This window comes from Lepus europaeus, chromosome 9 (assembly GCF_033115175.1).
Source record: "Lepus europaeus isolate LE1 chromosome 9, mLepTim1.pri, whole genome shotgun sequence".
NCBI classification, from domain to species: domain Eukaryota; kingdom Metazoa; phylum Chordata; class Mammalia; order Lagomorpha; family Leporidae; genus Lepus; species Lepus europaeus.
The window spans coordinates 80,314,810-80,329,455 of record NC_084835.1 but is presented as its reverse complement, the minus strand read 5'-3'; the positions used below and the strand labels follow the sequence as shown (position 1 = coordinate 80,329,455).

General features: G+C 44.8%; 1 protein-coding gene and 1 long non-coding RNA gene across 3 annotated transcripts in view; one reads left to right on the top strand and one right to left on the bottom strand.

The window, feature by feature from the left end:
* The window catches only part of RNF138 (ring finger protein 138), a 48,153-nt gene extending 40,906 nt beyond the window's left edge, over positions 1–7,247 (bottom strand). The window contains exons 1-2 of one of the 2 annotated variants that reach the window (XM_062201513.1): positions 6,995–7,247; positions 6,371–6,560 (exon numbers count right to left, since the gene is read on the bottom strand). In XM_062201513.1, coding sequence (XP_062057497.1) covers positions 6,371–6,480 — 110 coding nt within the window. In that variant the 5' untranslated portion in view covers positions 6,481–6,560; positions 6,995–7,247. The remainder of the gene's footprint in view (positions 1–6,370; positions 6,561–6,994) is intronic. The other variant, XM_062201512.1, reaches the window with a different exon arrangement.
* A 277-nt stretch (positions 7,248–7,524) lies between these two features.
* LOC133767211 (uncharacterized) overlaps positions 7,525–14,646 on the top strand; it is a 32,058-nt gene continuing 24,936 nt past the window's right edge. Inside the window, exons 1-2 of the long non-coding RNA XR_009866822.1 lie at positions 7,525–7,770; positions 9,902–9,990. This is a non-coding gene — a long non-coding RNA (uncharacterized LOC133767211). The remainder of the gene's footprint in view (positions 7,771–9,901; positions 9,991–14,646) is intronic.

Sequence of the window (14,646 nt, the reverse complement as noted above, 5' to 3'; positions counted from 1 at the left end):
GAGTAGACAGTGAGAGAGACACAGAGAGAAAGGTCTTCCTTTTGCCGTTGGTTCACCCTCCAATGGCCACCACAGCTGGCATGCTGTGGCTGGCGCATCGTGCTGATCCGAAGCCAGGAGCCAGGTGCTTCTCCTGGTCTCCCATGTGGGTGCAGGACCCAAGGACTTGGGCCATCCTCCACTGCACTCCTGGGCCATAGCAGAGAGCTGGCTTGGAAGAGGGGCAACTGGGACAGAATCCAGAGCCCCAACCGGGACTGGAACCCAGTGTGCCGGCGCCACAGGCGGAGGATTAGCCTATTGAGCTGTGGCACCGGCCAAGCGTTTTTCTCACTTTGGGTTAAACTATGTGAACTTGGAGCCAGGGCTGTGGTGCAGTGGGTTAACGCCCTGGCCTGAAGCGCTGGCACCCATGCCAGTTCTAGTCCCAGCCGCTCCTCTTCCAGTCCAGCTCTCTGCTATGGCCTGGAAAAGCAGTAGAAAATGGCCCAAGGCCTCAGGCCCCTGCACCTGTATGGGAGACCCGAAAGAAGCTCCTGGCTCCTGGCTTTGGATCAGCACAGCTCTGACTGTTGCGGCTATCTGGAGAGTGAACCAGCAGATGGAAGACCTCTCCCTCTGTCTCTACCTCTCTCTGTAACTCTTTCTTTCAAATAAATAAAATAAATCTTTAAAAAGACAAAATAAAACAAGACCAAAAAACTATATGAATTTGCTAGATAGCTTATGTCATAAGAAAGGAGAAAAGAGAAAGGAAAAAAGTGCAAAGAATTAATAAATTTAATTATTAAATTAAATTTCAACATATCAAAGGAGTTTGCATCTTTAAGATAGCGTAATACCCTAAAACAACTTAAAAGATCATCTTTAAATTTCTCTCAATTTCAAACTAGCAGATGCCAGATGAATTTCTGTTCTTATTTTTTTTTCACCAAGAAAAAAAACATCAACAGATACGGAGAGAAAAAGAACATTCACACCCATCATGCTACTGATTTGCATCAGTTAAATTAAAAATCTGGCACCATATATTTCCATATATTTTTTAGTCTGTAATAAAAACCATTCCCCAAAAATCTTTAAAAGCAAATAATCGGGGACAGCGCTGTGACGTAGTGGGTAAAGCCGCTGCCTGCACTGCCAGCATCTCATATGGGCGCTGGTTCAAGACCTGGCTGTTCTATTTCCAATCCAACCTCTCTGCTATGGCCTGGGGAAGCAGTAGAAGATGGCCCAAGTCTGTGGGCCCCTCCCCTGCATCTGCATGGGAGACACAGAAGAGGTTCCTGGCTCCTGTCTTTGGATCAGCACAGCTCTGGATGCTGCAGCCAATTGGGGAGTGAACCAATGTATGCAAGACCTCTCCCTCTCTCTGCCTCTCTTTCTCTCTCTGTGTAACTCTGACTTTCAAATAAATAAATAAGCCTTTTTTTTAAAAAAAAAAAAAAAAAAAGCAAATAATCAGAGATTCTTAATTAGTGTTCAGGACTTAAAATTATGTCAACCTCCTATTACATATTTTAAATACCATAGTTTTTTTTTTTAAGTGATGCCGTTTTATAAGTAACTATAACGGTATTTCAAGAAGTTTGGGGGTGGGCATTTGGCACAACAGTTAAGTCACCACTTGAGAGGTCTGAATCTCAGAGCAGAATGCCTATGTTCAAGTCCTGGTTCAACTATGGATTCCAGCTTCTTGATAATGCACACATGAGGAGGCGGTAGGTGATGTCAAAGTAGTTAGTTCCTGGGGTCGGCGCTGTGGTGCAGCGGGTAAAGCTGCTGCCTGCAGTACTGGCATCCCATATGGGTGCCGGCTCAAGTCCCAGCTGCTCCACTTCCAATCCAGCTCTCTGCTATGGCCTGGGAAAGCAGTAGAAGATGGCCCAAGGCCTTGGGCCCCTGCACCTGCATGGGAGACCTGGAAGAAGCTCCTGGCTCCTGGCTCCTGGCTTCAGATCAGGGCAGCTCCAACTGTTGTAGTCATCTAGGGAGTGAACCAGCGGATGGAAGATCTCTCTCTCTCTCTCTCTCTCTGTCTGTCTTTCTCTGCCTCTCTGTAACACTGCCTTTCAAACAAAATAAATATATTTTTTTAAAAACATGTTGGGGGATCCAGAAAGAGTTCCCAGCTCCTGGCTTTGGCCTGGCCCAGCCCTGGAGGCTACAGACATTTGAGAAGTGAACCAATTATTATCACCAAAAGAGATATAGACCTTATTACTATGCCACTCTGTACTTTCTTCTAAGACTTTATTTTGAATATCTGTTCAACTTTAATGTTATTATGTTTTTCAAAATATATCTGATTACTCATATGCATCTGATATTGCTACTTCCTTAAAATTCTCAGTTTCCACTGGCATTCTCTATTCTGGTTTTCTTTCTATTCTTCAGTCCGTTCTTTCTCAGACTCCGCTTTTCTCTACTTAAAATTTAAATCTGTATTCTCCAAGTACTTTGTTCTATCTGGTCCATCTTTCATCTGTCAATTTATACACACAGGGGACAACATCCACATGCACAGCTTTAGCTCCATGAATTCCAGATCTGCCTTTCACTACACACACAGTACTTTGACAGGTTTATGGAAAAAGGGTATTATGAAAAAACTGCATGGATTTCAAATTTTTTCATCAAAAGAAACAACTTTTAATTCTATTTTTCCACAAACTTTAAAAAATTCCCTCATACTTTTAACCATTCGACATAGAATCACCAAATTTCTATACGATTTCCTTCAAAGAGCAGAAACCACTTATCCATTTCCATTATCATTACGTTAGTTCAGCTTTGAGTCATTTCTCTCCCTGACACATCAATGTGTCACCAGCCTCTTCACTACTCTTACCAATACCAAGCTGAGCTCTGCCACTCAAGTAAACTTTGTAAAATTGAAATGTGACCATGCTGCTTCTCTGCCAAAAATTATTTAATAGGTCTCTATGGTTTTCAGAAAAACATTCCAATCGTCTTACACAGTAAGTTCCTACCAGTATCTCTAAGCTACATCTCCAGTACACTCATTCTCTGGCTCCAAACTTTGTAGAAGGCCAGAGTTATACTCAGTACCATGCTCCTTGCCTCTCATACCATGCAAAGCTAAACAGGGTCTTTCCCAACAACCCCTACATACAAATTCTAATCTCAAGTGATACTTCATCCAAGAAACTGTCCCTATACTCAAGGGTGATTTAGATCTCTGCCCTCCCAATGCTCACAAAAAGTTTTCTTGCTAAACTGCCTCCACATCAATCATTGTTCATTTAGAGGTCTTCTCCATTAGACTATTAACAGTCTCTAGGGAAAGAACACTTTGCATTCCCCATACTATGCAAACAGAGCAGTCAACAATGGCTTTTGGAAGGAATGAATAGGGATTAAATGGGAATTTATATTTAGATAAAGTTGTTAACTAATGACAATGAACTTGCTCCTTTGACTTGAATAATCAGTAGGCAAACCTTTTCCAGTTATCCGGTGGCGTTCAATGAAAACCTATTTATTTAAAGATTAATCTATTTATAGAGTTACAGAGAGACAGGGAGAGACACAAAGAGAGAGATCTTCCACCTGCTGGTTCACTCCCCAAATGGCCACAACAGCTGGGGCTGGGCCAGACTGGAGCCCGGAGCTTCATCCAAGTCTCCCATGTAGGTGCAGGGGCCCAAAGACTTAGGTCATCTTCAGTGCTTTCTCAGGAGCATTAGCAGGGAGCTGGATCGGAAGTGGAGCAGTCAGGACTCAAACTAGCACTGCAGGCAGCAGCTTAACCTACTGTGGCATAGCGCCAATCCCTGGAAACTTACTTTCAAACCGACCTACAATGATTCAAAGTCTCTTATCACCTTGATCCTCTCCATTTTTGAACTAGAAATTGATTGTTTAGCTAAATATAAAGTTGTTTAAAGGTACAGACCTCTCCTTCATGAAACAGAAAAAGGTAAATGACACAATAAACTCTATTACTTGAAAAAATGATTCTTGGTACATGCATTTGGCACAGCAGTTAAGATACCCACATTCTTTATAAGAGTGCTTGGGTCTGAATCTCAGTTCCGTGCCCCTTTCAGCTTCCTGCTAATGAACACTGGGAGGCAGCAGGTGATGGCTCAAGTACTTAAATCCCTGTCACCCACTTGGAACACCCAGGATGAAATTTGGGCTCCTGGCTTCAGGCTGGCCCAGCCCTGGCAGTGGTAGCACTTAAGGAGTAAACTAGGGGATGGAAATATATCAATGAATTAATATTTCGCTGCCTTTCAAATAAATCACAAATTTTTTTAAATGGGGCAGGTGTTATGGCACAGCAAGTGAGGCAGCCACTTGGATGCCGACATCCCAAACTAGAGTGCCTGGGATCAAGTCCCACCTCCACTTTTGATCCAGTTTCCTGATAATGCACCTGGGAGGCAGCAGATGATGGCTCAAGTACTTGGGTTCCTGCCACCTACATGGGAGACCCAAATGGAGTTCCTGGCTCTTATGTGGCCCATGTCCAGCTGTTGTGGGAGCTTAGGGACTGAAACTGCAGATGGAAGGTATTCTCTTTCTGCCTTTCAAATAACTAAATAAATCTTTTTTAAAACAAAGATTCTCTCCATCAAACTCCTTCCAGCCAATCAGGACCTTATTCTAATACCACCCCCTCCAAATAAAGTATTTTCCTACCTTTACTTATTTAGATCATTCTCCAGCCAGAATTACAAAGTAACTACTATATGGAGGAGTGGGAATGGGAGGCTACTTGGTCACATCTAAACCCCCTGAGTTGTTCTGAGAAAGGCCCTGAATTAAAAACCAATCTTCACTCTTTTTCCATACTTCTGAGGTCAAGTCAAATTATAGTTCTTGATTTAAATAAACTACCCCACAAGGGAAGTGGACTAGTGCAATCTGCATGGAATTTTGAGGGGAGCTAAAAATTACAGTAAGTTCTGTGAGGTCAGTGACCCAAAGGATAACCAAAATGATTCTGTCCAGAAACAAACCTGTCACATATACATACTATTAGCAGCTACGCTAACTCCCTCACATCTTGTCCTGCCTTCCTCCCATCTTTCCACTCAGTGCCAGCACAGTACTTAGAATTTTTAAATATTCTTCCCTAGACATCTTGGACTAATTCATCTTCCAATAGAGCAAACACACAACTGACATAATTTCTAACCTGAAAAAGCCACATATTCTTGGCTCGTACAACCAATACAGTTCAGGAATAAAGCAGACAGTGCACTTCAGATTAAGAGAAAAAAAACTGTAGCAATGACATTTGTGATTAGGAACACAAGTCAATTCATGCTCCACAAACTCTTGGAACCCCACCTCTCCAAGTAAAAAATAGAAATACATTTAAGAATAGGCCCAATTCTTCTCAACTGTTTTCAAGCATGCAGAACATTGAAGCCTGGGCATATTTTTTAAGATAAAGATTTCCAGCCCACCCCTGCCAGAAATTCTTTTTTAAGTCTGAAATGGAGCCTGGGCCTTGGAATGTTTACTTACAAAGTTACCAGGGCACTCACCTGCCAGGTTAGTCAGAAGTCCTATCTACCTTCTCAGGAAGGGCTCCCTCTAACTCTGGCACTTCAGCAAGTCTACAAAATTACAAGCACCAAGTTCCTTCACTCCCCTAGAGTTAGTGCCACAGGGTCAGCCCATTCCTCCTAACAGAACTCACCTCCAGCCTTGCAGTGACCAATAAGCAGAAGGGTAAAACAAAGGGCAACTATCACTTCAATACCCGGAAATCCTATCGGTGCCAACCCAGGAGAGAATAAAACTCATTCTAGACCATTCTAACATACACTCAATTTTAAGCGAAGCCAAGCCCTTGGAGTGCGATCTGTGCAGCAGGATCAGAATTAGATAAGCGCTGCTGGATCAACAAGGGATGATGAACCAAGCTCTGAAAGAAGCAAAAAGTTTAAGACACAGGGCAGGTGGGAGGGTAGGCCCCTGGCCGGTTTTGACACTCGACACCATAGCCTGCGCCTGGGTTGCTAGGAAACAAAAAGGCTCCAAGTTCCCCTCAATTGCTCCCCGGCCCGGCGGAGGCTGGAGGGGCCTCCAGGGCCCGAAGACTACCACAGCGAGAGGCCCGCGGCTGGCCCCTGCCCCGGGGGCACGGAAATGAGATAAGCCCGGGTACCAGGCGCTCCGGCAGAAGAGCCCAGGCCCGGGCAGTGGGCTCCGAGCCTGGCGGAGAGCGTGACCGGAGCGACGATGGGCGGGGAACGGGTCCCCCCACCCCACCCCGGGCAGGCCGCGGCGGGCTCGGCTCCCGCCACGCCTCATCTGAGGGTCCAGGGCCGGATACGGGGCCTAAACGACCACCCAGGTCCGCGCGGGGGAGGGGGCATCTACTCACACGTGCTGACAGGCCGTGGTCCGCACCGGCGTCTTGAGCACCTCCTGACACACGGGACAGTAGAAATCATCTTCGGTGTAAGACGTGGCCGCGGAAAGCTCCTCGGCCATGACAGGTGATGGGGAAACAAGGCGGCGGCGGGGGCAGCAGCAGAGGCCGAGGTGGCGGTGGCGGCCCCGGGCCCGACACCCTGCGCGCACCCGGAGGGGGAGGGGAATCACGTCAGGAAGCGGCTCACGCCAGGAAGGGGGCGGCGCCCGGGGGGCGGGGCGAAACGCACAGACGCCGGAGCCGCACGCGCCGGTGCGGGGCGGGTTCTCCCAGAGCTCCTCCCACAAAGGGCGTGGCCTGGGCGGTCGGCTTCGCCGTCGCTTCCCAGGGAGCCGGGCACCAGCCAAAGACCGGTTCCTTTCAGCCGCCTCCGAGCTCGCGGGCTGGGCTGCGGATCCACACCCGGCCTCCGGCGCCGCTCGCGACCCTCCTCCTCCCAGCGGTTCCGCTTCCCCGCGCGCGGAGGCGGCTCCCTCCCGCCTCAGCCCCGCGCTCCTCCTCCACCTCCTCCTCCCGACCCGCCTCGTAGGGCCCCGGCGCAGTCACCACGCCGCCTTAGGGCGCGACCCTCACTTAGGAATCCCAGAGCGCCGCTGTGGATGGAACCGCTTCTCCGTCGCGGGTGGATAAAGACGTAGCCCCGTGTGGTCTTCCCGCGTCTGGACCGGCCGCTGCCGCCCTCGCATCCGAGACCTGTAGGCAAATGGAGGCAGCGTGCGCAATGCTCATCAGCCCGGAACGGCGAGGAACCTGAGGCTCATGGTGCTCCGGGATCCCAACGCCCCCGCCAGCAGCTCTCCCGCGGCATCGCGCTGTCCGCACCCTGCCCCGCGGGTCGCCCAACGCGGCGGGACCGCGGGCGCCGGGCCGGGGAGCAGGGAGAGGCGGGGACCGAGGTGCAGGCGTGCTGCCTAGCAACCGTCGCGTAGCAAGTTGTGACGTCACCAGCCGAGCGCCGGCGTTCGTGCCGCGCGCCGGCTTCAGCCGCTCGGTAGCCGGGGCTGCGCTTGGACCATTCCTGTCAGATAGGCTGGGTTTTTCAGGAGTTTTTGCTGAAATTTTTTGGGGGCTTTACTGTTTGCCCTTGCCAGAATCTTTGGCAAGATGTGGTACCAAACAAGTAATATTGCGGAGAGGGATTAAAAGTTCCTTTGAGAAAGTTTTAAATTAGACAGTGGCACGCACTATGCCGACTGGTCACATTCGCGGATGCGGTCTTCCACCCGTCCTTTTGGATTTTGGGGGGCTTGCGGGTTTTTTGTTTTGTTTTATTTTGGTTTTTGTTTTGGTTTTTGATAGCTTTGAGGAAAAAAAAATGTAGAAGCATGAACCTAGGCCATCTCATCAAGGTTCGTCACTAAAGGTTAAATGTTAGTCCTTTAAGGTTGGAGTTAATTCAATTCTGCCTTCCTTGGTCATGTTGCCTTGGCACTATTAATGTATAGGATGTCGTTAGTTTGGGCTGAACTCCTTCACTAGACCTAACAGATGGAACCAGAATGGAGTAACTCATGCTTAAGTTTCCGCAGTACCAAGCCTGAGTTGTTTATATGAACTTGGACAAGCCAGTAGAGTGATGGTAGCCAGATCCCTAAACAAGCAACTCTGAAATGACCAATTCTATTTTTCGTTCCGTTTCTGATTTCATGAGCCCTTTCCTTGTGTGTAAGGCCAAACTCTGCTCAACTCATCAGAACACATAATTCTATTTTATGGGAATAGCTGTTGCCTAATCCTAGAACCTAAAATAAAAACCAATTAAGATCTTTAAATTTGTCTTTTGACAGCACTATATATTAAGTGTTTTCCAAACATCATGAATTTTGCTGTCAGCTAGTTTATACTCTTGGATCGCTATCAAAATGAGAGAACAAAAAACAGTATTTGGGGCCTGGGTTGTGACAAAGCCAATTAAGTTGCCCCTTGCAATGCTGCCATCCCATATTGGAGCTCTGGTTTGAGTCTAGCCTGATTCTAATGCACCTAGGAAAGCAGTGGAAGATGCTCCAAGTACTTGGGCCCCTGTTACCCATGAGAGAGACCCAGAGAGACTTCCAGGATCCTGGCTTTGGCCCAGCCCTGACTGTTGCAGCCATCTGGTGACCTCCTTCTCTCCTCCCCCACTTTCACCTGTCAGAAAAGTAAATCTTTAAAAAAATTAGTATTTGCCAAAGTATTAAATTTTGCATTAGCAGTAACTAGAACGAGAATAGCAGTGGAATGTTTGGAATTACATGGACTTAACAGAGAAAACTTTATGAAGGAAAATGGGTCTTGATGTGCATATTAAAATAGTGCTTTCTGGAATAATATTCAGTTATTTGGCTGATGAATAGTTAATTCTTTCTACCAAACTATAGCATTTTGTAGTGGAAGCAGAACAGGAAAACTAATTTTAGCTTCAAATTTCCTGGGAGGAGGAAGAGCACATCATGGGAGGAGCTAATAGCAGTACTCTAGGTTGATTTTAAAATTCGTTTATAACATAGTACTTGGATTCCAAATTTCACCTTTCTGATAAAATATTTCCACTCGACATTCACTAGGGCCATTTTAGGAAAACAATGTATATAATGGTTTTTTCTATATTCTAACCCTAACATTAATTTTGTGACTTTAATTTTTTTTTTAAATTTATTTGAAGGTGTTACAGAGAGAGAGCTTCCATTGCTGGTTCACTCTCCAAATGGCCAAAGTGACTGTGTGAGCGGGGCCAATGCTAGGAGCCAAGAGTTTCATCCAGGTCTCCCATGTAGGGGCAGGGGCCCAAATACTTCGTCCGTCTTTCACTGCTTTCCCAGGTGTATTAGCAGGGAACTGGATTGGAAATGAAGCACTGGGGACTCAAATCAGCACCTATATGGGATGCCAGGTTGCAGTCAGCTGATTAACCCACTACGCCATAATGCTGGCTCTGACTTTAATTTTACTTGCTTCATTCTTTCACTGTAATAGCAGCTGTATTTGTGCCTAATCCAACCATAATTGTATTACATCCTCATATATTCTAAAAAAGTATTTGGTGTACATATAAGTATATAATTGGCAATATATAGAAATCTATCAAAAGTTAAGTATAAGGAAAATGTAGTTAACTTAAAAAAATAAATAAGTACCAAATGACATAATCTATGTCTCAGCAGCATTTCATATAAAGAACTACTTGAAATTTTTTTTGCAGATATCACAGATTTACTCAACAATGTTCAGCTGTGTAAATAAAATGTCCTCTATGTCTGGGATTAAACCCTAAATGTTAGACAGATTTGATAAGCTTGTTTTATTGCAGTAATGTAAGCAGTTCCTTCAAGTTTAGGTTAAAACATTGAATCAATGTCAGCTTGCTTTCCACAAAATGGCATCTTGGAAGATAGAAGTGAAGATGATGGAGAGCTAACACTGTACTTGAGCCACTGTTGGAAATCTGGGTCCTGGTATCTTGTCAGTTCTCTTTTGGATTCTTGCTTGATTTTTCTGCAGCAAGGCAAATTTTGGCCGTTCCTAGAAATACTATGAGTCCTGAATGTTCTGCTGCTAGAATCTGCTAATGAAGACCAAGCTAAGTGAAGGTATGTCCTAGTTCCGTAGTCCAGCCTTAGCAATACTATTTGTCTTATTACAAATTTTCAAAAGCTTGTTTTGTGGGTAAAAGTGGTTACCATTAAAGAAGTGAACTGAGAAGCTAGAGGATGGAATGGGAGGAGAGGTCATGCTTCACTGTTTACCTTTTGGTACCTTCTTAAATTGGTACCATGTGTGGTGTTTATGTTCAGTTGATTTGCACCAGGACAGCATTACTAGGCCTTTTCAGCTTTGTACATTCTGATTGGTCAATAGTTTATTCTGAATGATCAGCATCAATTTGATTCCAGTTAGGAAATATTTTCAGGATTACTCCTGAATAACCAATGAAGGCATGTAATTCTAATTGAATAAGCATGTTTGAGAATTTTTTTTTAAAAGCAATGATTGATTTCATTTCTGTTGGATTCTTGCTGATTTCTTTTTTTCTCCACTTTACTCCAACACATATACTGGCAGATGGGATGTGTCAGGGTGAGTAGCAAGGAGGTCAAGTGAATAGGAATGTGAAAGAGAATCTGTGACAGACACTGTCTTCCCATCAACAATCATTCATAAATCTCATTCCCATCCTCCACTCTAACAATTCAAGATTTTTGTTCTGATATCTTCTCTCTTTTTCCCAGCCATATTTTTCAGGAAGTAGCAGTCATTTCCAGCTCAAGGGGTAAAACCTTGATTGACACTTTGTTCTTGCCAGTGGTCTAAGCATGATCATGTGACTCAATTTTGATGAAGGCGTTTCAAGAGGAATTATTTGGGGGGCATTGACAAGCGCTTCTCTTTTTATTTATAAAACAAGTGGGAATAAACAATTAAATTCCCATGTTTGGATTTTTTTGTGTCTATAGAGTATGCTGCTGCCTGGAACTGATCCAAATTCTGAAACCATAAAGGAGCAAGTGAAGAATAAGCCAATGTGGCTGGCGCTGTGGCTCACTAGGCTAATCATCTGCCTGTGCTGCCGGCACCCCGGGTTCTAGTCCCGGTTGGGGTGCCGGATTCTGTCCCGGTTGCTCCTCTTCCATTCCAGCTGTCTGCTGTGGCCTGGGAGTGCAGTGGAGGATGGCCCAAGTGCTTGGGCCCTGCACCCCATGGGAGACCAGGAGGAAGCACTTGGCTCCTGGCTTCGGATCTGCACAGCACGCCAGCCGTAGCAGCCATTTGGGGGGTGAACCAACGGAAGGAAGACCTTTCTCTCTGTCACTCTCTCTCTCACTGTCTAACTCTGCCTGTCAAAAATTTTTAAAAAAAGAATAAGCCAATGTGCTGAAGATGGCAGTGTTGAAAGACACAGAGAATAGAGTTCCTTGATGTAGTTGAACCATTTGGTTAATTCAGTTAACCCTGGAACTAAAGCTATAAGCATGATAATAAACCTCTTCTAGTTTAAGCCATTCCTCAACTGGTTCCTCTATTATTCATAGCTAAAAGTATCTGAGCTACAAATGTGCTCCTCAGTAATCGGATCTGTTTCCCACTCTCTGCCTCTGGGTTGCCAGAGCTGACCCTTATAAGCAGTTTCCCAGAGTCCATTGCCAGCTGACATATATATATTATTCATATATATTCAGCCAATGAGGAGCACTGATAAGATAGGAAGGAAGAAGGAGTTGTAATATTTCACCTTCTCTCCTTATGTGTGTGATTCTGTGAAGCTGCCTTTCCTCTCTGATCCCAGTTCCTACTGAGATGGCCTTGCCAATCAGTGGCTTTTGCATCCTGTTCTATTTGTTTTTTCAGCTCTTCCAATGTCTTTGTAATTAGTCTCCTACATTAAACATCCCTTATTGAACTAGCCTTTGTTAGCTCTGCTTTCCTGATTGGACCCTATCCCATTTTCCTAGCTGATTCAACACTTTAAGAGAGAGAAGACATGTAAGAAAGAAATAGAAACGTGGTTTATTTTCCCAAAAGAGAAAGAGCTGGGTTACTTTCCATTGCAAGTTCTCTCCTTATGAGTGAGTAGTTGACCTACCAGTCAAGGCAGCCATGTTCCACTGGGTTCTAGTCTCAGGCTCTACTCCCAATTCCAGCTTGCTGCTAATACACAACATAAAAAGCAGTGGTGATGGCTCAAGTAATTTTGTTCTTGCCACCCATGTGGGAAACCTGAATTGAGTTTCTGGCTCCTGGCTTTAGCCTGGCCCAGCCCGAGCAATTGTGGACATTTGGACAGTGAGCCAATGGATAGGAGTGCTTGCGCTCGCTCTCTCTCTCTCTCTCTCTCTCTCTCTCTCTCTCTACCTCTCTCTCTCTGTCTCTGTCTCTTTCACTCTCTCCCTCCCTATCACTTATAATAATAATAACCTCTTAAAATTTTCCCTCTTTACATCTGTGCAAAACAGCATAATGGAAATGCTCTTATTAGCAGCCCTGGTGTCCCTGTTCAGCCTATGAAATATAGCCTTCATGTTATAGGTGATTAGAGTAATGTAGACTCCCAATCTTTGACAGTCAGTCTCTCTCCCAAAATATGTGGAACTGAGATTTTAATATTCTAGTCAGTTTGTATTAAGCACCTTAACTTGGACAGTTAGTTCACACAGGAGCTGTAGGACAAGTCACCTTCTGCCTTGTCCAACGCCTCTCTTGTTTCCCTTTCTCCTTCCCTGTTCCTTTTTCTTTGTCTTTCCTCCCCACATTTATTAACATTCTTTGATTATGGCAACTATAACAAGATTACTTGTGATACCACAGTAGAGGCAAAAGCCTGCCACCAGTTTTAAAAACCAAAGCCTTTTTTTTTTTTTTTTAAGATTTATTTATTTATTTGAAAGGCAGTTACAGAGAGGCAGAGACACAGAGAAAGAGGTCTTCCATCTGTTGGTTCACAATCCAAATGGCCAGAATAGCCAGGACTGGGCCAGGCTGAAGCCAGAAGTCAGGAGCTTCATCCAGGTCTCTCATGTGGGTCCAATCTTCCTCTGTTTTCCCAAGCCAATAACAGGGAGCCGGATCCAAAGTGGAACAGTCAGGACACAAACAGGTGCCCACATAGGTATGGAATGCTGGCATCACAGGTGGCAGCTTTACCCACTACACCACAACTCCAGCTGTACAAAGTCTATTTTTTAGGGAAAGAGACGAACCCTCAAGTGTACTTGAGTGCACATATATACCCTTATTTCTGTACATAAAGTTCAGTTACTCCAGGCTTCCCCCTCAATACCCAGGCATTTATGTCTTCCTCAAAAGGAGGCAACCCAAAATTCCTTTCAACTATGCTTCCAGAGGGAATGTCTTGAGGCTGTTATATTTCTAGTACTGTAATTCCAAATAATTTACTTCTTTTTTTTTGCTTGAGTCTTAATCTCGTCAAGCTTTAACATCTCATGACACTGCAACCTTAGACTAAATCATAAATGTAATCTCTATCAGTCACTTTTCATGTATTACAATAGAGAGCAAAAGAAAATTCCAATTAAAACATGAAGAAAGGGAAAGAAACCACAGGACATGTGCCATCTGCTGCTGGACAGAGTTAATACAGCAGAGCATAGGACCAGAGTCTCATGGGCATTGTTTGGTTGACTTTGCAGTGGTGAAAATTCTGTTGTCAACTAATGTGGCCCTTCTGATACTGCTTGTGGTGTTATTTTTATTAGTAGGGGAACATCTAAAAATCTCATATACTGAAAGAGCTGAATCAGAGGAGTTGACTTCTGTACTTCAGTCAATGATTATTTTCTTGATCTGGACCTCAGTATTCTAAATCCCAACTCTCCTTCCCTTTACCTACATCCAGGAAAATCTCCATAGGATCACGGGAGACCAGTAAATTTCTGATTGCATCTTATTGAGGTTGCTGAAGAAAAATTCAGTCTCAGTCCAATCAGGAGTGAGAAACAGTACATTAGTTTGAACAAAGTTTAGTATAAAGATTTAAAAAAAAAAAAAAAAAAAAAAAAGGCAAAGCTCCAGAAACAGAGATGAGAGATGATCTACCCACTAGTTTACTCCCCAGATGGCTGCAACAGCCAGGACTGGACCAGGCCAAAGGCAGGGACCCAAGGACTTGGGCCATTGTTGTCTTCCCAGGTGCCAATATGAGATGCCGTTATCATAGGCAGCAGCTTAGCCTGCTATACAAACAAAGCCAGCCCATTTCTGGCCTTATGGTGCACTGAGTTAAGCTGCCACCTGTGATGCCAGTTTGAGTCCCATCTGCTTCCCATCCAACTTCCTGCTAATGCTTCTAGGAAGGCATCAAAGATGACTCAAGTGCTTGGACCCCTGCCACCTACATGGGAGACCAGTTGGAATTCCAGGCTCCTAGCTTCCACCTGGCCTAGCCCTGACTGGCACAGCCATTTGGGGAGTGAACAGGTGATGGAAGCTTGCTCTCTCTCTGTCTGTCTCTCTTTGTCTTCTCTGTCACTCTCCCTTTCAAATAAGTACAAATAAATCTTTAAAAAAATTAACCATAATAATTGGGCCCCTCCCATACATTTTTTGAAGCCTGAACCCTTAGCCCCTTAGAAAGTGACTATATTTGGACATAATGCTTTTGAAAAGGTAATTAGGTTAAAATGGGGAAAATAAGACTCTGACAAGGAACTCCAGCTGAGAATAGTGGAGAGGCTATAGAATCATGGCAGTTGGGGGAAAGGTGACAAGCAGAGAAAGCTGTTTGCTTTAAA